At 41.8% G+C, this 23,686-nt stretch overlaps 1 protein-coding gene across 2 annotated transcripts in view; it reads left to right on the top strand.

Annotated features, from left to right (window-relative positions):
• Nucleotides 1-23,686, top strand: part of VAPB (VAMP associated protein B and C) — a 47,052-nt gene that overhangs the window by 4,594 nt on the left and 18,772 nt on the right. For both annotated transcript variants that reach the window (XM_043883349.1, XM_043883348.1), the window contains exon 2: nt 20,072-20,224. In XM_043883349.1, the coding sequence (XP_043739284.1) occupies nt 20,072-20,224 (153 nt within the window). The remainder of the gene's footprint in view (nt 1-20,071; nt 20,225-23,686) is intronic.

The following is a 23,686-nucleotide window of genomic DNA, read 5'->3' as shown; positions in this document are numbered from 1 at the left end:
AGTTCCTTGTGTGTGGTTGTACTGTGAACATGGTTATCTTTATAATTACCTGGTAGGTCTGCATCCAAGTGTGGATTTATTAATAAAATAATTAGTCTGAATTGATGCTTATTAAAGAAATGAACTCTTAAACATTATTAACACTATCTTTTATTTATTAAAATTATATAGCATCTTTCCTTCCAGTGCTGAAGGCAAAATATGAGAACTTTGACCCAGCAATATTACCACTAAGTAGCTGAAAATTAGGGGGGGAATCAGGGGAATAAACTACATTGGTTATGCTCACACACGGCCCTTAGACTTGATTTTTAGAACCCGAAACTTGAGTTTTTACATAAGGAATTATTTCCAAGATTGCTTCATAGATCTCCCATTTGTATTTGAAAAATTTGCCATCTGAAGGATGACCATGATTTGAAACAAATGAGTACAGCTTTCAGCACAAGAAAGAGGAACAAAAAGAGTGCTGAGTTCCCTTAGTCAAGACAAGGTTGCCATTGAATGTCTTTAGTAAAATAAAAGCCTTCTGCAGTTATTTTGCACTGGGATTGTGTTAAAAACAAAGTTGCTTTATGGTTTGGGGGCTTGTGCCCTCATTTTCTGTCGTTTTAGGCCCCTCTCAGGCTGTCATCAGCATAGCACATCCAGGATTGCTTTGGCCCTTGCCTGCTGGATGGGCTCATTCTTTGAAGTTTTTACCTGACAGACTTAGGCTGTTGGCTTTCCAAAAACATGAGTTGTTTAAACAGCTTCATTATGCAAGCAAAATTACTGAACTCAACAGTGATTTTAAGATTATTTTTTAAAATGCCAGTGTGTCAAAATAGTATCTCTAGAATATCTGTTTTTCAAAATGTTAAACTGTTGTTTTAACAAAAGCTGTTGATGTCTAGAAACAATGCCTTAATGTGCTTTTGGATCCCCCCCTCTCCCCTCCTCCCCCGGCCCCCCTACCCCTGGCTTGGGGGGGAAAAGAAAAATCCTTGAGAAAATGGCATCATCCCATGGGAAAAATCTTGTAGTGCTTTCTTTTAATATTTTAGCATTGATGGCACAAAATTCTAGTAAAGGTATAGAAATACTTTCCTAGAGTTTTCCTTCATCCTTTCAGAAGGGTTATTATTACTTTTTGACTAGTAGGTTAGCATTTCTTTTCATCTGTCAAGTAATGTCTTCAGTCAGGCTTCTTCCGGTTGTGTGTGTGTGTGTGTGTGTGCCTGCACGTGTGTGCGCAGGCCCGTGTGGGCACACCTTCTCACAGATAACTGATGTGCTTGAATTAGTATACAGGTGGCATTTCAATGAGGTCCTTCAGCCTTAACCTGTCTGGGAGGGGGTTGGGGAAATACATGTTTTGGAGGAGAGTGAGGTTGAGGCTGTTGCGTATTTTGGATTGTGCCTTTGGTGTGTGTGTTAGTCACTGAGTCGTTTCTGACTCTTTGTCTGACCCCATGGACTGTAGCCCACCAGGCTTCTCCTGTCCATGGAGTTCTGCAGGCAAGAATACTGGAGTGGGTAGCAGTTCCCTTCTCCAGGGGAGCTTCCCCCCTCAGGGATGGAACCCAGGTCTCCTGCATTGCAGGCAGATTCTTTACCATCTGAACCACTTTAAGACAGTGTAATGGCCCCCTGGGCCATTTACCTAGGTTTAAATTGCTTATAGCCTTTAGGAACCAAGTTCCTTGGGCTGTCTTTAAAGGATGCTCAGAGAGTAAAGAGGAGCAGAAAACTAAACTGGCTGAGCTCGGAGCAGAGGGCATGTTTGTAAGGGGCTGAGTGCTGCACTGCCACCACCAGTCCCCCGCAGTTCCTTGGGTCCAGAATTTAAAGCAGTGGCCGTAGTGATGCTTCCATCCGTCATGCAATATGAAAGGAAAGGGAAGGGAAGAATGAACATTTCTAGAAGAGAAATACTTGATTTCCAGAAGGTGGTCCACAAAGTCTGGGGACAATGGTAGAGGCTTTAGGTTCTTCATCTTGTTGTTTAATCTGTAGCACAGTCCTGTGATATGAGTTACTCAGTGGTCAGGAGGCCTGCCCCTGGATGGGGCCACTGGGTAAAAAGTGCAGGGATTTAGCCCAGGTGTGTAGCGGCAAAGCCCATTTCTTTCACATCAACTCTGGAAAGAACTTGTGAACAGAGTTTCGTTTTGTGGGGAGGAAGGCAGAGAATTTTTAACCATTACAGGTGTCTTAGTAGCTGTCAGGATAATTTTTTAAGAATATTAGTTAATTAAGAGTTACTATTTGTGGAATTTTTAGGAGAGATTTCTTACAATACTTGTTTTAAAAAGTTCATACAGATGACTCCAAAGCATTCTTTGATTTACCTTGTGAATTTGCTTTTTTTTGTGACAGAAACCGTTGGTGTTTAATGATTCTGTATGTTTACAGCACACTAACTTTCAAGTAATCTGCAAATCTGCTGTGGAGTCTTTGGAAGATAGGGTGAAACTTGTGTGAGGTAGAGATATCACAGGTTTTTGCAGATCTGTAAAGTGGGAATTTAGAGTTCAAAAGGGTGTTTATTGGGAATAGGAATGTCTCTGGAGGGGGAGGTGGCAACCCACTCCAGTATTCTTGCCTGGGAAATCCCATGGACAGAGGAGCCTGGCAGGCTGCAGTCCACGGAGTTGCAAAAGAGTCGGACACGACTTAGTAACTAAACAATACCATAACAGATTTATGTTTTACTGTGCTATAAAAGTATGTATGATACTATGCACATAATAAAAAAAGATAAGAATGTCTGAAATGTGACCTTCATTGGTACTACCGTAAAGCTTACAAGTGGGGCTAAAATGATTAGCGATTTCTCAAATGCTGCAAGAGACTGACTCACAGTGAATGTTAGAAGGTGCTCTTCCATTCTGTAGGGGGTGTACTTTGGGAAGTCTTCCTTCCCCGAATGATGTCAGCCACTCATAGGAATCATGAGATGTGCAGGGGTATGGTGATTGTGTGCATAGTAGACAGTTGTCCAGTTGGGAATATTTGGAGTTTCTTCTTTTTCCACAGCTCAGGCTTTGAGGTGTTCTTCACGGACAGATGAGCCCCTCTTGTCTGATGGAGTATAACGTGGTTGTGATTCAGGGTTGGTCTGGTTGCCACATCCCAAAAAAGCTTCCTGTGGGCCAAGCCCTGGGGTGGGGGCTGGAGAGGCATCCTGGCCCTGAAGTGTCCAGTCTTCTATAAGTGCTCACTTATTATTAAAACAGGACTAGGAAGTAGGTAGTTACGATTCTCAGGTTCGTAACCTGAATTAGATGTGGCTTTGAACCAAGATCTGTCTGACTGCAGAGCCCCTGTTCTTTATCATTACATTGACTGTGTTGCTCCTCTTAAAAAGTTAGTGGGAGTGTTGCTCAGGAGGAAGGTCCAGGACTTTCTTATTTATTACGTTGTTAGGAAGATGAAAGGAGGACTGGAAATAGGACAGGGGGAATTGAGAAAGAGCTCTGAAAGACAAATGAAATATAAAAACGAAGGAAAAGTGCTTAATTGTCATTGTAATCTAGTAATGGCTTCCTTGTCCCTGCTTCCATGAAGTGCAGTGTTGTTCTGACTAACTGTTAGAGTGACTGATTAAAAAATAAATAATTGTACTAATTCTGTTTCCCCTAAGAACTTTTCATCCTAACTCAGTGACGTCTGATTGTGTCATTTTTTTATTAATGTTGAAAATTACGTGCTAATACTATCACTGTACCTTCCCTTCTGCCATCACTCCTCCCATGTCCTCTGTTGCCTCAGTACTTGTCATCACAAACAATGCAGGCTAATTGGGTACTGGTTTGCCTTTTAGTCACATCACTCAACATTTATAGTATAATGGGGAAAAGGGAAGGAAAGGACTGGTACCTAGGTCAGTTTTCTGTGCTTCTCCACTGTCTCAGCACTCCCCAGCCTTTAGAGTCCTAAATGTTCCAAGCCCCATCACCAGCACTTCACATCTAGGAAGACAGCCAGGATTATCATCCTCTGCGTTTCAGTGATGAGAGAAGCTGGACTGGCACTTGGCGGAATGCAGAACTTGCACCTCCGGCTTTCAGCCCCTGAAGCTTGTGTGCTTTATATTACAAAGGGCGGCTTGTGTTCCTGCCCTTGCTGTCACTCCCCACCCAGCTTTGATCCCCTTTCCTGTTGGATGAGGAAGCTTGACCCCGAGGCCACTTGGAGTTCCTTCCAGCTCCAGTCTTGAGAACATGCTATTTAAATTTATTTTAGTTGAAGAAGAAAGATGGAAAGCCCCCTGAGGGCAGAAGCTGGGGTTTGTATTTCTCTTAGTACCGACCAGTGCTTTGCACTAGTGGGCTGTCAGATCTTTAATTAATGAGCCTTCTTGTTCCTATTGAAAAGGTCACTGTATTCTAGTAACTTTTCTTGAGTATTCTTGAATATTCTTACCCAGCTCCAGTGTTTTCTGCATCACCTCCAACTGTACAAACCGGGTACCATGTGCATGTTTATGTCATCTGCTCCTTGTGCTTTATTTATGATGGCTTTGTCTTCCATGCTGTAGACTGCAGGCCCTATAGGTTTTGTTTCTGTAGTTTTCCCCAGTGGTAACTATAGGATATGTTCTTGTCTTCTGCTATTTAATAGTAACCCCAAAGAAGGGATACAGCCCTGGACTAGGTCATCTTTTCAGTGTTTGGCTTGACCATTTGAAATAGACACATACATAAGAATAAAAAGAAGGATTTGCTGAAAAACCAAAGGTTTGTCCTTGTGGAGGCTTATTTGAATTCTCATTCTCTTGGTTGAATTGATTTGTTGGCATATTAATGTATCTTGATGGACTGCTCTGAAAATCCAAATTCGTGCTTTTTGACCTTTTAAAAGTCATACACTGCTTTACTAATTGAACGAAGCAAAGTCCTGAATCACTCCTTGGAGAATCCAGTCATTCAGAACGTCTCATGTAGTTTGGGCACAGGAGGGTGACAGTTTACGGTGCCTTCCTGGTTAACCTCTCATCTTGCCCAGAGAATGACAGAGGTGGAAAAGACATGAGAGGTCATCTGGAGCAGTCCAGAGAAAACTCAGTCAGTTTACCTGGGTCTCTTTATCTTATTCGTTTTGAATTATGCCTTCGTTTTATGCCCTTCATAATAATATTTCTTTTTTTTTTTTTTTCTTTTACATGCCCAACTCTAGGCATACCAGCCCAACTTTGGCAATTAGTCCTCTTCAGTAAACATCTGAATATTTCCCTGTCCACTTTCAGACAGGAGTTAACTGCATTCTCAGGTGGGCTTGCTCTCCTCGCTCTTTCCTTCCAGAAGGAGCGTATATGCTAGCTAGCTTCACTCCTGAGTCATCGCCTGGGAACTTCACTGCCTCGTTACTACATCTGTCATTTTATTTTATTATTTACCTCACATGTACAGTACTCTCTGGAGCATTTGACGTCTGTGGCGTCGTGGGACTGGACGCTCTTCCCTTCTCCTCACGCAGCACCGTTTGGCTTTCCTCCCCGGCTTTGACCGTTCTCACCTGCTCCTTAAGGAGTCCTGTGGATGATGCTGAGGGGCACAGGTTTTCCTTCCCCGGCTCTTCTTTTTCCTCTTCTCACTTTCTCTCAGCGCCCCTACCCAATCTCCTTTCTCCCTGTCTCTCTGCCAGTTCCCTTGGCTTCTTCCAGCGTTTAGAATGATCCCAGGACTGACCCACGCCCAGACGGGGGCTGCAGCTACTTTACATGCCACACGCCCCAAAATGTCTTCTTCCCCACTCCCTTTTCCTTTTTTCTTTGGACCTCCTTTTCTCACACACACCTCCTGGAATGGTATCCGCATGCACACAGTTGAGCAGCTCACACTCCGAAAGCCTGTTACTCGGGTCTGTCCTTTCTTTCTCGTCCCCTCAGTGACTGCCTCCTTTTCCCGTGGATGACTGTAATTGTTTCTTACCTGGTCTTCCTGTCTGAGTCCTTATGCTTGTCTCTGTACTGATGGCTCTTTCAGGTGGGCCAATCTCAGTTTCTCTCTTGCTTTCATAAAAATCTTAAATTTTTGTTCACCTATTGCCAAAAGAATGAAGTTTGCATTCTCTAACAACACCTGGAAACTGGTTTGTGCCCTTGATCTCCTCAGCATCACCTGCCTTATGCCTGTGCTCTGGCCTTTGGTTCCCCCAGCCCCAGAGCTCTTGCGTTCACCTCTCCCTCTGTCCCACCGCTCCCTCCTCCGTGTCTTTGAGGTCGTTTTCCTGACGCTGTCCACACACGCCATGCCTGTGCCCTGTGCCCCTGCACTTGGCACAGTCAGCTGCGTTTGGTTCCTTGCTTTCCTTCCCCACTTGCCAGCAAGGCCTTTGCCCGTTTGGATGGTTTTCTTTACTCCTGATCCCAGTGCTCAGCATGATGCACGGCGCTTGGCACTTTCCAGGGAGTTAATGTCCAGGTCTGAGAGTGTCGAGAAAGGTGAAGAGGGGGAAAAGAAAAGACCGCCTTCTGTGGAAAGGAACGGTGGAACCCGTCAACAAGGCCTGCTGTGTGCAGCTGACTTTCAGTATTAAGATACTCTACCAAGGGTTGGTCACTTCTTTCTCTTCTATGAACGTGTGCTTCCACCATCTTCCCCTCCTGTTTCAGAGACTCGGCACCACCTCTCACGCAGCATGCTTCACTGCATTCCTTTTCCATCCCTGTGGTGTCTTGCTCCATTAGTCAGCCTCCTCCTGGTGCCTCAGATTTCCGTTCTACTTGATGCTTTCCCAGTGCCTACAAACATGCTTAAGTTTCCCCTTCCTGAAAAGAAACTACCTTCCTCCAGATCTTCCCCCGCTTAAGCAAATACCCAGTCTTATGTCACAACTAAATTTTTGGAAGCAGTGAATCCCAGTGACTGGTTTACATCTAGTTTCCTTTCAGTTCTCATACCTTACCTTCCACTGAAACTGTTCTCAATTCACCCATTTCTCTTTGCGACTTTCGCCTTTGACTTTTCTGGTGAACTCCCTAGCCCTTGATCATGATTACTGGATATTGACATTTCCCAAGCTTCTGTCCTGTCTTCTCCATTTAAGCACTCTTTGTATGTTATCTCATTCACAGTCCTTTCAACTCTCACTGCTACACAGAAAACTTCCAAAGCTGTATATCCAAGCATATCTTGGTCTTGAGGCTTTCTGCCTACTGGACATTCCTGCCTATCGGTTGTCATGAAAATACATCAGAACTCACTGTATTCCACGCTGCGTTCCTGACTTATGATCTCAAATGTGCCTTCCCTGTCTTGGGAGTGGCCCCTGAACCCACATGGGTAAGCCAGGAATCCTAAACCAGTCTTTCACTGCCCTCTCTTCCCATCCCACTCGCCTCTCAATTACTGTCCTCAGCAGTGTCTCCTGTACCCCTTTGCTTCCGCTTCTCCCCACTGCCATATCCTGAGTGTAGGATTATTGCCCCATGTCCCCCTGGCTCTAATATACTGTCTCCTTCCCTGACCCTTCAGGCCACTCTGCGTACACTTGTCAGAGTTATTTTTCTAAACTTGGAAATGTTTGTTGGCTCCCTCAACCCTATAGGTTAGTGTTCAGAATTCTTAGGCCAGCATCACAGGCTTTCAAATTGGGCCATACTTTTTTTATTTTTAAAGCAGTCTCAGCTTTTATTCTCCATTTTAAACACCTGAAATGTTCAAACACTCAGACTTGTGTGAGTACATCTCCTCTTATGTCTGGGTTTCCCTGGATGCTGGCAGAGGCAGTGGATACTGTTTAGAGCCCATGAAGAGAAGAGGGAAGCCCATTTTCCTTCATCATACCACATTCCTAGAATCACTTTTAATTTTCTTCCTTTCATTTTCTCCTGTAGAGCTTATTGCCAGAACTGTATAGGTATGAGGTTTTACAGCTTATTTTTAAACTACAAGGTTTTAAAAAGCATAAGCAGACGTGATCACCCCTCCCCCCATCTCTCCTTTCATCCCCTTCCCTGAGACCCTTCTACTGTAGCCACATGGTCTCCTTTTCCAAGACCCCCTTGTTCTTTGATCACACCACACGGTGCTTACACCAGCACTTTTCCTTCAACTCAGAAAGTGTGTTCCTTCATCTTTTCAAGCTCTGGGGTTTCCCCTCAGTGTTCGGCTCCCCGCCCTCCACACCCTCCTGTGTTTACACAACACTTGATATATTAAGTTCCACATGGTGTTCTGTGCAGTGAGAGGTCGTGTACAACACAGCAGTTGAGAGTGTGAATTCTGGGGCCAGATTGCCTGGATGTGACTCCTACCACCTGAAAATCTAGGATAAAGTATTTAATGTCTCCATGCCTCGAATTCTTCACTTCTGGGTGTTAGAAGAATTAAGTGAGTTGATGCATATAAAGTGCTTAGAATAGACCTGTTAAGTGTTAACTAATGTCACTATAGTTGGATAATTTTTTTTTTTTTTTTCAAGATACATCATTCCAGAGCCTCAGTCCCAGAGATTCTTGCTCTTTACTTCTGGTTGGGTCCTGGGACAGCTCTCCAAGTGTATTGACTCTGTCCCTTCAGGGTTCTGTGCAGGAGAGCAGTGTCGTCTCTGAGCTTGAGGGCCTAGCACAGTACCTGGACTGTGCAGTCATCAGTTACTTATTGAATGCCTGCACTGTGCTGAATTTTGTTCTGGATGCTTGAGAGACTGAGATGAAAGAACTGACAAGACCTTTGCCTTATGGAGCTCATCTTCTAGTGGGGGAGATGGGCACTAAATAAGAGAATGGGAAATATGTAGAATATGCTTTGAGATAATGGTAGGTGCTAAATGGGGTTGAGAGGACGGTGGATGAAGTTTAAAGGGGTTTGGAAGTGGTTTCTGTTATAGAGGGCAATTGGAGAAGGCCAAGTTTTTGAGAAGGCAATACAGTATTGGAACTGAGACCTGTGTAAAGTGAGTGTGCAAGCTGTGCACACATTTTGGGGGAAGAACATTCAAGAGAGAGGAAAGGACAAGTGCAAGGCCCTAGGGTGGCGATAAGCTTGGTATGTTCAAGGAGCGGCAGAGACATTATGCCTGCAGAGGAGTGGTGGGCTCAGAGAGGAAGGAGGCACCTTCCCGGTAGACAGGCCATGGGAGGGACTTTGGATTTTGTTCTGAGCTGGAAAGCCATGGAGGATTCTGAGCAGGAGTCTTTTTAAAAGACCATGGCTGGTGTGAGGAAAGTAGGCTATTTAGATGTGTGGTTGGTGGTGTATGTGGAAGCCATGAGGCTGCTACACTTACCCATTATCCATCCACCCTCCACACAGTTATCTGATAATCTGTCCACCCATACATCATCCATCAGTTATCCTTGACCCAGGCCAACAGACGGTGGCTTGGACCAGCGTGGTGGCAGTGAAGAGAATGGAATGAAAAGTGCTCAGATCCCAAATCTCTTTTGAAGGTGGAGCTGGCTGAAGGGTTAAACGTGGAACGGGAGGGGAAGAGAGAAAAGTAAGGAAACTGCTTTTGGCCCAAGCTTTTTGGTGAATGGCAGTTTCGTTTTCCTGAGACGGGAAGCAGTGTGTTTGGGTGAGGGGAAGGGGGCTTTGCTGTTTGGCCATGATAAACTTAAGATGCTTATTACAGCCACAAGTGGACAACAGAGGAGAGGGTCAGGATATAAATTTGGTCATCATCGGCGTATTGTTAGAACACAGTATAGGAAGGAATAATTTTTTCCAACTGAGAGATTAGGTAAGCCTTTTCAAAAGAGAACGCATTTGAGCAAAACTTTGAAGAATGAATATGATTTCCAAAGGCAGAGAAGGAGGAAAATAGAAGATATTTTTCATCCAAGTCTCATAGCCTTTTTCCCTGGCCTCTTGAATTTGTTTAAGAAGCTGCTGACCTGGTTGATAATCTGTTTTCACTGGTATAGCCACTTAGATTCTCTGTTGAAAAGGAAACCAAAGCAGATTACATACTAACTGATAAACCGCATTCTGCTATTTCTCATTGTTCACAAATTGAAAATTCATGTTGGACCATGGAGGTGCAGACTGCTAAGTGTGTGTTTGCTTTGAATTGGGATGTGTTGATTTTGGTGTGGCAGCTGTTCGTATGCTGTCTGTTGTCTCCATTAAAGGTTGAACATTTTGGGGAAATTTTTACTTCTGCTGATACTGACTCTCAGCACTCGACTTGAACTGTTAATTTATAACTCAGTCAAGTTACAGCCACAACCATGACCGTGAGAAATTGGGACCCCCTTGCTCTCTAATCACGCATGTCTCTCTCATTTGGGCATAATTCTGAATTGATTCTTCCTGCTTTGTGTGAAAAAAATGTCATGTTTTTCCCCTATTATTTAAGTAGAATTTTAATTCAGTAGAGTATTGCTTACCTTTTTGTTTATTTTCATGATGTCTCTAAATCACAAATTTTGATCTTCTAAATAGAGAAAAATTACTAGATGTTTTGTTAGTGGGAGAAAAGATTCTGTATTGAAAAAAATTGAGTCTAAGATCTTTTTAGAACTGATACAAAATTCACACTAGACAGGTGTGCCATCACCTTAAAATAATCTTCACTGGTGTACCATAATCTGTCTTAGTGCTGTGTATTGATGGAATGTACAAAACTTCAGCTCTTATGTAAACATTCTGCCATTTTTCTGTTTAGAAAAGAGGTGTTGCATTAACAAAAGTAGTCATAGAATTTATCTCTAGGTATGTAAAGGCTTCTAGTCTTATTTCTAGGTGCATAAAGGCTTTATTATAGTCTTCAAGGTTTTTACAATAGATTTTATAAGAATTTGGGGTTTGGGTTTTTGTCTTGAATTAATGAGACCACTGCTGCTCTAAACATGTTTTAAATAATTACTTTGATTTTTATAAAAATAACATAAGAATGGCTATTGATGTGTATGTTTGTGTGTGTGTATATATATAGGTTTTCAAGAAACTCCACAATTCAGGATTCTAGTATTTTTATATATACAGAGCATTCTAGGCAAGAAGAAAATTCTCTCAGAACATTGTCTGGCTCTTACATAAGCTGTAGCTCTTTTCATGTGGAAAAAATACAATTACAGAAAAATACAGATCATGTAATAAACATCTAAATACAAAATAACTAAATGTGAATAATTTTTAGACCTGTTTTGAAGTTTTTCTTTAATGAATAAGCTTCACCAAGAATTTGAAGACATGTCAGCCCTCCACATCTGCCCATTCATGCTCCTTTCTTCTTTACTTTTCAGAGGAATTTAGTGTGAACTATTCTCCACCCCGCCCCCCCACACCCCGCCGTTTTACCTAATGTGGTATTATGGTGTTTGTATCACTTAACATGTTTTTAAGACCACCTGTTGTTAAAATACAGATCTTCATTCTTTTCAATTGTTGTGTGTAGAATTCCTTCATAAGAATTTGACACATTTGTTCTTAATAAGAGTTCTTTATATGTCCTGAATAATTGCTTGTCTGTTAACATAAGCTCCAAATATCCTTCCACTTCTTAGGTGGTTGTTCCTTGCTGTCCAGCTTTTTATCTTTTGCAGGGAGCTTTCCTGAGTTTGTTCTTACGCTTCCATAGTACTTTCATCCACTGAGTTCTTACACTACAGTAGGGTGCCTTATGGTGTAGTTTCCCACCCATGGAGTTGATGGGAGACTGAATTTTATTTCTTTTTGCTCCAGAGGAGCTAGAAAACTAGTGAGTTGAATAAGCAGCCTTAAAGGTTGGTGCTTTTTTCAATCAAGCCAACGTCTAGTGTGCCTTTGATGGCATCATTAGTGAATATTCTTGGGTTTTGATTTCTCTTGCTGTAATAATGGGCGTGATGCTTCTCAACAGCTGGCTCTTTCCCAGGGATATCAGGTGGGTTGGTTGCTCTATTAATTTAGAACACTTTGCATTCTAAGATTCCTTTAGGAAAGTTATGTGTGTGTGTAGGGTTCTTTTTATTTGTGGTGCTTTCAGAATCAGAGATACATAATAAGGCTTTCTGCTGAAATATTGGAATCCAGTGTCTGCCAGTAAAGGCACATTAATTGCAAAGCTTTGTTTTTGTTTGTAAAACATTGAATTAATGTGTGAGCTAAGAATTAAATAAAAAAAAATAGATTAAAAAAAAAAAATCTCCCAGTGTTGTTACTCTTGAATTCATGGTTATTTAGGAGCTTACCCTCTTTGAATATCTGTTACTATGAAATCTACTTTTCATTTTTTAGAGGGACAACTTTAAACAAAATTATCATAGAATAATAGTGACAGAAGCCTTATTGACACAAGTGAACATTTTTATTAATAGTACCTTCAGTCTGTGTATGGTCAGCACAGATATATCATGGTTTCAGAGCGAAGTTATGGATGAGGCATTCTTTTTCAGGAAACATGTCAGAATCAGGGTTGGGTTGCCTCTGAGGAAAGCTGGTATTCAGTCATGCTGCACACACTTAGTAAGCCCTTCACTATGTGTGCTGTATGCGCGGTTCTAGGCTTAGGACACCCAGTGCTGAATTGTGTGGAGGTTCTCTCCAGGTGGGAAGCAGTCAGGAAAGGAACAGGTAAACTGTCAGTTGATTCTGAGTCCTGTGCAGAAGATGAAAAGGGGGCCAGTCATGCAGAGGGAGCAGCAGCTAGCTCAATGTTGGTTCACCCAGAGCCTGGTGGTGCGTCCAGGAGGGAGCGTGCAGGAAGAGTGAAAGCCTTGTTTAAAACATGGAAGTGTGGCATGGCCATTCACTCATCTTTCAGCACATTTATTGAGCATCCATGCTACGTCTGGAAATGCTCTGGAAACCTGTGGTCAGGAGTGAACAAGAAAAGTCTCTCTGTCTTGGCAGTTTACATTCTGAAAGCGGAAGCCTCACATAAACAAGAAGAATAATGAGAATGCTGGTGCACTGCAGGTAGGTTGGGAAGGCAGGAAGCAGTAGGACACCTTTAATGAAACAGACTGTCAAAGGATCAATTTTGAAGACATCTGTAAGATATCCAACTAGTTTTTACTTTAGAGTGTCCATTTCCCCCATTTTAATATATTTCCCCATACACAGAGTCTGTTGTATTGAAACCTCAAGCATAATTTCATTGTCTTAACAAAATCCATCATGAGTCCTAGGCTTCTGGAGACAGATTATTACCTTCCCAGAAGGTAATCTTTTCAGAGTTGAAGTGAAATATGGTAACATGTTTTTTGGAAGGGTTGAAGAAAAGAGAGATGATGTACCTAAATTGTGTTTGCAAGAGTATAAAATAAAAAAGCTCTTTTTATGCAGTGTGAAAAAAACTGGTATGGAACTAATAACTCTTTAAGTTTATATCTGGAAAGCTGAGACCTGATAGATAATATATCAAATTGGTATGTAACTTCCTTGGTAACACACAGTTTGAGTTTCAAAGTATTGTAACTACATCAGGAGACATATTACATAGGAAGAATATTTATTTGCAACACCAGAATTTTCATGAACTCCAGAAAAGGAAAAGCAAAACACAGCATCTTTGTTCATTTATCTTTATCCAGTTATATCCACATAATATCTATTAAAATCAGTGATACTTAATATCTGAGATGTTGAGGGTGCTTCTTTTTTTTTTTGGCAGGGTGGAAAGCTTTATTTTTTAAGATCAATTTTAGGTTCACAGCAAACTGGAGCAGAGAGTTGCGCCTGGCCACACACACGCACAGCCTTCTCCGCTGTCCGCGTCCAGCACCAGAGTGGTGCATTCGTTACAACTGATAGACCTGCACTGACATGTCCTTGTCGCCCAGAGTCCATGGTCTAAGTCCGAGTTCAGCCTTGGTGTTGTCCATCCCGTGGGCTTTGACAAATGTGTAATAACACTTATCCACCATTGTAGTATCATACAGAATAGTTTCACTGACCTGACAGCCCTCTGTACTCAGTCTGTTTATCCCTCCATTCCTTCATAAGCCCTGGAAACTGCTATCTCCATAGTTTTGCCTTTTCCAGAGTGTTATATAATTGAAATTATGTAGGGTATAGTCTTCAGATTGGCTTCTTTAACTGAGTAATGTGCATTTAACACTCATCTGCGTCTGAATTTTTGTGGTGTGATAGCTCATCTTAGTGTGAAATGATACTCCATGGTCTGTATGTCCCACAGCTTATTTACCTACTAAAGGACATCTTGGTGCTCTCAGGTTTTGGCAGTATAAATAAAGTTGCTGTCAACATCTTTGTGCACGTTTTTGTGTGCATGTCGGTTTTCAGTTCCCATGGGTGAATACCAAGAAGTGTGATTGCTGGTTTGTGCAGTAAGAGAGTATATTGAGTTTGTGTGTGTGTGTGTGGGTGTTTTAAATACAGCCAGACTGTCTTCCAGAGGTTTGAATTTGCAGCAGTGAGGAATGAGAACTGTTGCTCTACATCCTTGCCAGCCTTTGATGCTGTCAGTGTTTAAAATTTTGGCCACTAATAAGTGTGTATTGGTATCTCATTTGTTGTTTTAATTGGCAATTTCCTAATGACATGTTGAGCATCTTTTCATTTGTATATTTTTTCTATCTGTAGATTTTATTTTCCTTCTGTATATCATCTTTGCTGAGGTGTCCAGATCTTTTGCCCATTTTTTTAAAAGTTTGGTTGTTTGTTTTCTTATTGTTGAATTTTAAGAGTTCTTTATATATATATTTTTTCTTTCTTTATATATTTTGGGTGACAATTCTTTATTAAATATATCTTTTGCAGATATTTTCTCGTAGTATTTGGCTTGTCTTCTCATTCTCCTTAACAGTATCCATTGCAGAGCAAATCTTTTTAATTTTAATGAGGTCCAGCTTATTATTTCTTTCATGGATTGTGCCTTCCATGTTGTATCTTTTGAAAAGTCATGTCAAACCCAAGATATCTAGATTTTCTTATGTTATCTTCTAGGGGTTTTATAGTGTTTTGTGTGTGTGTATCTTTATTTTCTAGTTGAATTGTTAAGTAAAACTAATACCCCTTAAATTATGTCCTGCGCTTTACATGTGGGGTGATATGATCTGCTTAAAGTTACAAAGTTAAGTAAGGTCAAGATTGAGTTTTGAGTTCACTTGGTGTTTCCACTGTTGCCTTTTAAAAAGTCATTGGGACCTGAATGCTTAGGTCATTCTTTTATGAAAATGGTTGTTTCCTCTTTCTGAAAGGAAGAGTTTTGTTATAGTCTTTTCTTCCATGGATCTTGGAGTGAATGGTCACAGAAAGGAAATACTTAAACCATGCATATATTGGTAAAATCTTTCAAGATTTAATGGAATGTTTTTTCCACAAAATGCTCTTGTGTTTCTTGATTGATAAGTTTATCCAGCCATTTTTGATGAAATTGCCACTAGCTGAAATCTTATGTCATGCTGTTGAGAAGTTTGTTGGCTTGTGACTTTGTTTCCTTGACCTTTAAAACCAGAGCTTTATAATTATGAGACTCCATTTCTGTAAGACTGAAAGATTCACGGTTTCTGCTTTTACTTTTAATGCTGTGCATACTTCTGCTGATATTCTGTTATTTACTTTCTAAGACAGGACAATTCTAGATTTTCTTCGTGTCTTAAAATATACACTTTCAAATGACAATAAACTGAACCTGAGTGAGGAAATGGTTTATACTGTGCTTAGTTTTATCTTAATACATTTTAAAGCATGTTACAGAATTCGAATTCAAGTTAGTTAATGCTATTCATGAGCATCTATCAAACTCACAAGCATTTTCACAGATGAATATGCATAATATAGGGCATAAAGAACATTATTCAAATGGCTGAAAAGAAAAAAAATTAGGACTTTAAGGAATATCCCTAATTTCTCTCAAACTCATGTTGTTTCATTTAGGGGGACCTCCTATTTCACATTTTAGATGTTCTTAAAATATCTGCATAACTGTCTGAAAGACTAGAAGATTAGAAAGAAAAATGATTACATGAATGCACTTCAGCTCTGGAGATACCAAATCATTTTTTCATCTCTTAAAAGAAGAAAGTTTAGTTTTTGAATATTTCATTTGTAAAATTGACTCTACTATGTAAGCAGTGTTTTAAGTTCATTGGAGATAAACACCCATGTTGGTATAGTAAAATCCCATTTTTACATAATGCTTTAATGGAAATGGCAGTTTTATGAAAGGAAAGTGACTAGTAAAAATCTGAATGATGCTCACAAGCTCTTACATCATTTTTATTGGGATTTTTTTTGTATTCTAATTCATTAATACAGGAGAAAAGGAGAACACTAACATAGTTTATTTCCTGTAATTATTCAAATAAAGTAGAATTTGTTTTCAGTAAAATTCTTGAATTGTCCAGAGTGTGGATTGAAGGGTTGGCCTGTTTTTACAGAATGTCTTGATTTTTTCACATTAGACTTTGCTGTTTTATCAGTGACGTTGTTCACTTGCATATATTTTTGGTATTGTTTCCTCTAGATTAAAAAAAGGGCTTACGTAAGCCCAAGAAGTCTCTAATACTTAAAGGTTTAGGACTGAGTGTTGAGGGAGAAATCTGGTATATTTATTTATTCTACTTGTTTATTACAAATAATGTTTGTTTTTTTAATAGTTTAGACTACTTTTTAAGTGAATCATATAGGTTAAAATATTATTTAGATTGCTGTGTAGTAGGTTAACCAGTGGAGTTTCCAGAAGCAGATTAGTGTCCGCAGTTAAATTAGCTTTATTTTTGTGGACTACCTAGAAGAAAAGGTCATTGCTGAGGAAAAACGCACTTAAACTTATCCCTGACTCTGATTTATGAGGCAGCAGGAGGAGGAAGGGACAGGGGAAACTGAGTTGGAAATGCATATTCTTAATTTCATCACAGTGAAATCTCGCCAAATCTCTGTTTTCTGCTTAGTATGCTTCAAACCACCTTGGAAAATGCTGTTCTTTGGCGGGGTGGGGTGGTGGATGTGGATTTGCGGGCTCTTATGAATTCTTGGCATTCTGATCTGAAGATGCTTCCGTGTTCTTGAGGCAGAATTTTGTTGAAACGAACAGATTTCAGCTTGTATCTAGAAAGTTGTAAGGCCTGGTGGTTTATGAATCACATTCAGATTATCAGTGAGAGTACTGTTCCCCCATAGGCTTTGTATTTGAAAGCTCACCTTCTTTCAGATGGCTACATTTTTTTTAATCTGTTTTCTTCTCCTTTCCCCCCAGCAATGTGGGGCTATTAGAGCTGGAGCTATGCTTATGTGGAGTTCTTGTAGTGGGCCCTTTTTATGTGAGGGCCAAAGAATGTATGTACATAGTGATCGTGCCCGTGTAGGTCTGAGCTGTGTTTGTGTGCTTATTTAATTGCTTTCTTTGATTCCAGGAAACCATAGTTGTGTTTTGTTTTCTTTTTTTTCTTTTTTACCCTTGCTGAAGTGATACCATTTCAAGCAAAGAGACTTACTGGGAGAAAACTTCCTCCGTCTTCATTCTGAGCCAGACTGCATGTGTTGGGGAGTAGAAAAGAGTGTAGCCCTGGATAATCCCGCATAAAGGTGCTGCCTTCAGCACCAAGTGTCCTGTTTCTCCCTGGAGGCCAACAGCTTGATACAAGGACGCAGCGTGGTCAGCTGGCTTTCCCTCACTGTGGCTGCAAATCCCCTGGAGCCACAGGGTGCCCACCCTCAGTAAGGGGGTGACGTAGCTTGTAGGGAGAGGCTTTGTGTGGTGGTCAGTAGGGGAGACAGAACACCCCACCTCTGGCCACAGTTGGACCTGGAGAATGCCCCCCTCTCGTGGCTTCCAGTTTGGCTGCCAGAGGGTTAAAGGCAGGGCTTATGGGAAAGGTAAGCAAATGGAGAAATTGTTTTTAGGCATTTCACTTTTTTTTTTAACTCACCACGTGGCTTGTAGGGTCTTAGTTCCCCAACCAGGGATTGAACTATCACCCTCGGCGGTGGAAGTCTGGAGTCTTAACCACTGAACCACTGGGAAATTCCCTAGCCATTTCATTCTTGAAGGTGTCTTTGCTCAAAGAATGGAAGTAGCTTTTAGTATAAGTAACTACAAAACTATAGATAATCCAGTAGTATGGTAGTTCCTGCTATAATATGATATATGCATTCCTAAAAATCGCCATCCTATACAAAATAGCACAGAAGACGGTAAGACTTAAGAGGAAGGAACAAGGTTAGAAGCGTAACACTGAAAAGCTTTGTTGGTCACAGAAACACATAAAGATGGGAACCTAATATAAGCAGAAGCACAGTTTAGCACACATTAAATGGCTCAGAAATAGATAAATACTGCAATAAATATGATGCTTTACCAGGAAAAACTGACGTTTGCCTGTGGAAGTGGTTGTTGGAAGAGTTACAGTTTGTGAGGGCCGCACAGTGAGCCCACGTAGGTGGTCGTTGTGGAGATGTGTGTAGTTGTGTGTTTTCTGTATCTCTGTGCCATTCAGTTCAGCTGGATGTTGTTTTCTGTGATCACTTAGCGTTTCTTGCAGACAAAATCACACATAAGCAAATGTGAAATTCATTTTATGCTCAGATTGTCCCCCTAATATGCACATCAATCACATTGAAACAGATTCACATTTTCAAAATAAGCTTTCTAGCAGAACTGGCTGTAGTTTATTTTATTTTGGAATTGAGTCTCTTTTCCTTTCTTTCTTTTCACCGTTATTGATTTCTTAATTTATATTTGTTAAGCCCATATCAGATTGATTTTTCATACCCAGAGTACCTCCAGAGGCGAGAAAGCAGCCTGAGATTTTAATTTTGCTGGTGGTAATCCACGAGGCAGTTTCCTCCTTGGTGAAGGACTCTCAGTCTGTCTCCATCTCTCAGCCCCAGCCCCCATCCCTGTACTAGATGCCAGGCGCTGTGTCGGAGATGTGAAAACTGGTAAGGTATCATTCTTGTCCTCAGAAGCTCAGAGTCTCATTGAAAAATGTTAGAGGCACAGATGTAAATGTCTTTGTTGCGGATCTTCTTACGGAGCAGATGAACCAACTGTGTGTATTTCTTAGTTTGTGAGCACAGGGGCACATATACCTCCCCACCCCATCTCTGAATTCCCTGTGAACGTAAAGATAGGAGTAAAGAGCTTGCCTGGAAGACGCACAAAGACACCATTGCTGTACACAGTGAAAAGATGTACATTTGAAAAGGGGTTGAAAAGGACCTAAGAGACAGTATAGTTCAACCCTCCCACCTAACTCCTTTATAAACCTTACGGGTCAGGTTTCAGAGAAGTTTCAGAGTAATGTGAGTAGTATGATCCCGTTTTTGTTACCACACACACACACACACACACACACACTCATGTATGTATGTACAGTTTGTGTAAGCATAGATGATGTGGATGGATCTCCCACAGTGTTAATATTAGTTACCTCAGGGGACAGGGGAAAGCTTATTAACTTCCTCTTTAGACATCTTTTATTGTTTGGCTTGTTTTAAGAAGCATGTTTTACTTTTTTAATTAAAAAATCTAATAAAGTAGAAAATGAATAAATAATAATAAAAAAATACCCTCAGGGCACTGAGCTTCGTTTCAATCTTCCAGTACCCCTGGTAGTTAAAAGTGAACGTGCTGTTTTAGGTGTGGGCTGCCCCGCAGGACTCTGACCTCACTGTAGCATCACTGTAGTGTGTGTGTGTGTGTGGGGGGGGTGGTGGTTATGTTTACAGACCACTAATACCTTGAAGTCTTTCTTGCATCTGCTGCCTTTGGCACTCTGCCTTTGATCATCATTTTGGACCCAAGTCTAGTCCTTTACCTTCTCTCTGTTAGATTTCATCTGGTTACTGTGGAAATCGGTGTTCAGCATAGGTTAAGAGCTGGCCTTGGACTCAGGCTGCCTGGTTGCAGACCCTCGCTACCACTACCTACCGTGAAAATTTTAGACAAGTGGTACATTCTCCCAAGCCTCAGTGTTCTTGTCTGGCGGTTAAGTTGTGAGGTATCAGAGAGACCCTGTCTGCTGGAACACTCACTAGGCCAGGTGCCTGGTGGTGTGATGAGACTGGTGGGTTTTAGCTGTCACTGTTGGTGCGTCAGCCTCAGCCCATCTCTCCTATGTGTCATGATGAAATGATCGTGGGTCAACCACTTTCCACATCCACCCTGACCCCGTACCATAAATCAGTCTTTCCTCCACATGATCCTCATGGGATCCCCAACCAGTCCCTGTCTTATTCTGCAGGTCCCTTCACCGATGTTGTCACCACCAACCTGAAGCTTGGCAACCCGACAGATCGAAATGTGTGTTTTAAAGTGAAGACCACGGCACCGCGTAGGTACTGCGTGAGGCCCAACAGTGGGATCATTGATGCAGGGGCCTCGATTAACGTATCTGGTAAGTTCTGAGAATGAAGGCCTGAAGGGTGGGCTAAAAAGGCTCCCTAGAGTCAGTGGGATCTCTTCAAGCTTGTGTTTGCAGTATAGCAAAGGTAGATCGTAAGCATCCCCATCCCCCCTCCCCCAGCTCCCTACCCTCTGATTAAAAAGCTCGGTGGGTCCCACTCACCTATTGTTTTTCCATAATTAATGCCTCTTTAGTTTAATACTTACAGCCTTTGTGCCTCAGTAGTTAGAGCAAAATTAAAGTGGTAACATCAGACTTCACTTGAGAATGAGTTGGGTTTTCACTCCCTTGAAATTAAATCTGCCCTTTGGCAATAAATAAAAAAAGGGCTAAACAAACTTAATTTTACTTTGTGGGAGAAAGCTAAATGGAGTTATTTTCTTATTTAAGCTAAATGATTTCTGACATTAAGCTCATGTCATTTCCAATGATTGGTAACTGCACTTTACTGATTGTGAAAAGCTAAGGGAGATGAAGGCTGAGGAAATTGGAGTGTATTCAAGGGTGCAAGTTTTGTGCATGTCTGATGGGTTTTTTCCCCCCTTCTGTCTGAGAGTGCATTTATTTTCCAGAGTCCAACTTTTGAAAAGATGCTGGTAGAGTGCCCAAACTGAGAATTGGATTTCAGAATTAAGGAGATGTAAGCGATGGGTTTGAGTTTAAATGTATTTTAGAAATGGAATAAACTTTGAGCTCATTAGGACTTCTGGATAGAGCAGTGCCTTTTGTATTTGTGGAGGAGCTCTGGGGGAGTGTGTGTTAATCCTTCAAGTATCAGGAGACTGTCACCAAGGGCTCTGAGGCATCATTAGAAGCTACTCCTCATTTGAAATGGGTATCTGGCTGACTTTTTTCCTGACGGATTTTGATTGTGATACATTTGGCTATTCATTTGACACCTGAAAGAAAATGACTCACCTCTTTGGAAAGATATAAGGTGTTTCATTATCTCATGATTTCTGCAGACTCTTGTTCCCTGCATCCTCTGGGTTCTCTCATTAGGGTGCGCCCACACCGGCTGTCCCCCTGTGTATTTCTCTCTGAGCCTGCAAGACCTGACTCTCGAATCAGGTTATTATCCAGGAGGAATCAGGAGGGTGGGAGCCAACATTTGTTGAGGATCTCCTTTGTGCTGGGTCTGCACACATATTATCTCATGTAATTTCTGTTACCTGCCCAGCGTGGAATGCATTGTTTTTACCCCATTGTACCAGAATGACTCCGGTGACCACAGGCTCACGAAGCTGACCGGTGACAAAACCAAGACATAGATCCTGCTTGTCTGGCTCTTGTCCCCAAACCTTCTGCACTGCAGCGCACTGGTCAGGGAGGGGGACCCAGGATGTTGACACTTCAGCATTCCTTGGATTCATGTGGTTTGAGTTTTTCTGTTGAAATCAAGGGCAAATGATGTTTTTTATTCCCTTTTTAAAGTTGACTTTTTTTTAACCTCTTGATTTCCTTGCCCGTGACACATTTAAGCACGGTTGTCAGTAGATGAGACTTTTACCCAGTTTTCACAGAAATAAATTTGGGGCAGCAACATCGTTTCCTGAATAAAATAGTCTCGACAGTCAGATGTACAGTGTAGGTGTGCCTTCTGATATTAAATATGAATGGGTGAGCATAAGTGTATCTCTTTCAGAAAGATTCACCCCTCCCCCATCAGAGGAGTGGTTTTTAAAGTAATAACTAACCCTGGGCATTTGTTTTGATTTGTGATTGTCTGCTAAGGAAGACCAAGATTTTGTGGTTGTGGCCTTCCTTTTGCAGATAAGAAGGAAAGGTTCAGGGGGTGGGGGGTGGGGTAATCATTCAGGGGCATCTGAATGCCCCTGTGGTGATGATGGCAGAGCTGGTAGTGGAAGCCAGGTGTCTGTCCTGATCCAGTGGCTCTTTGGTGACACCAACTGCCTCAGCAAGGAGGTCAAACCAGTCAGTCTTAAAGGAAATCAACCCTGAATATTCATTGGAAGGACTGTTGCTGAAACTCCAATACTTTGGCCACCTGATGTGAAGAGCTGACTCATTGGAAAAGACCCTGATGCTGGGAAAGATTGAGGGCAGGAGGAGAAGGGGACGACAGAGGGAGTCGGATGGCATCTGTGAACATGAATTTGAGCAAATTCTGGGAGATGGTGAAGGACAGGGAAGCTTGGCATGCTGCAGTTCATGGGGTTGCAGAGTCGGGTACGACTTAGTGACTGGACAACAACTGCCTCAGCAGTGTCGGGATGGCTCTGCTTACAAATAAATATGAAACAAAATACCTTGGCTCTTAGAGTATCATGTACTTGGGGAAAAAAGCAGTTGAATAACAAAATGTCCTTGTGTTTGCAGGCCTGCCTTCTAATGAGACAAGATTATGCTTACACATGAGAAAGGGCTCCTTTGTTTTTATTTGGTGTGCGTTGGCCTCAGTACTTGAGGTGCACCTGGGCGAAGCCTGATTTCATTGCCTTTCCAGGACAGCTTCACCTGTCGGCAAAGGAGGCCAGCCTCCACTTGCTTCGGTTTTCTGTGCTGAGGTGCCACTGTATTGTTTATTAGACAGTTGTGTCTTGGGGCAGAAAGCATTGTACTTTTTCAAGGGTCCTCTTACAACACAGCCATGTGATGGCATCTAGGTGAGAACGTGGAGTTCCAGGTTCCTTCAGCTGGGAGCCTCTCCTCAGAAGGAGGAGGAGGACGCCAGCAGCGGGCAGTGCAGAGGGTTCAAGGCCAGCTTCCCTTCTGTGGGCGTGCGTGGCTGAGCTGGATTGCACCCACTCTACTCAGAGATGAGTAAACCTGGGTGCAGAAACCCAAGAGGAAACCCACGCCCTGCTGTTGAGCCTGTTGGCTGGTCTTTGGCCAAAACTCCAGCCTCTGAGCATTGTAGTTTTCTCATTTGTAAGATGGAGGGAATGGTATTCACGTCAGAGTGTTTTACCAGTGCTGCAGAATTTTAACTGGAAGTGTGGTGCAAGAGTGGGGTTGCATTTTCCTCCACTAACTTTGACAAAGACTGGCTGGTTTCTGTTGAAGGTGGGTTGTACATAATCTGAATTGCAGTTTTAGAAATACATCAGTTTGATGCGTTTTACTAATTTATGGAATTTTTCTAATTCTAATTTAAGAAATTTTTGTTTTTCTTCTTTATGTAATATGCATTTGTTTATAGTGAAAAGTCACTAGTAGATTTTCAAATATGAAAAGGAGGTCATCAGGTCAACTGAAAATAACTAGCAATGTTGCCCTGTCTACACAGAATGTCGCAACATACCGTACAGGAAGTTGTTCTTTCCCCCATTTCTGAAAACCCTAATAGCAACTAGGAAAGGTTATAAATCATTCTTAGAGAAGGGGGGCAAGCCGGGAGAGAAAGAGGAGGAAGAAGATGGTATCTGGAGCTGGCCAGAGAGACTGTGGTTTTGAAGGCTTGCAGGTCAGGGTTTTTATGGGGGAATGAGA

Source organism: Cervus elaphus, chromosome 23 (assembly GCF_910594005.1).
Source record: "Cervus elaphus chromosome 23, mCerEla1.1, whole genome shotgun sequence".
Taxonomy (NCBI): domain Eukaryota; kingdom Metazoa; phylum Chordata; class Mammalia; order Artiodactyla; family Cervidae; genus Cervus; species Cervus elaphus.
Note: the sequence above shows the minus strand (reverse complement) of the source record. Positions and strands in the feature narration are given on the sequence as shown.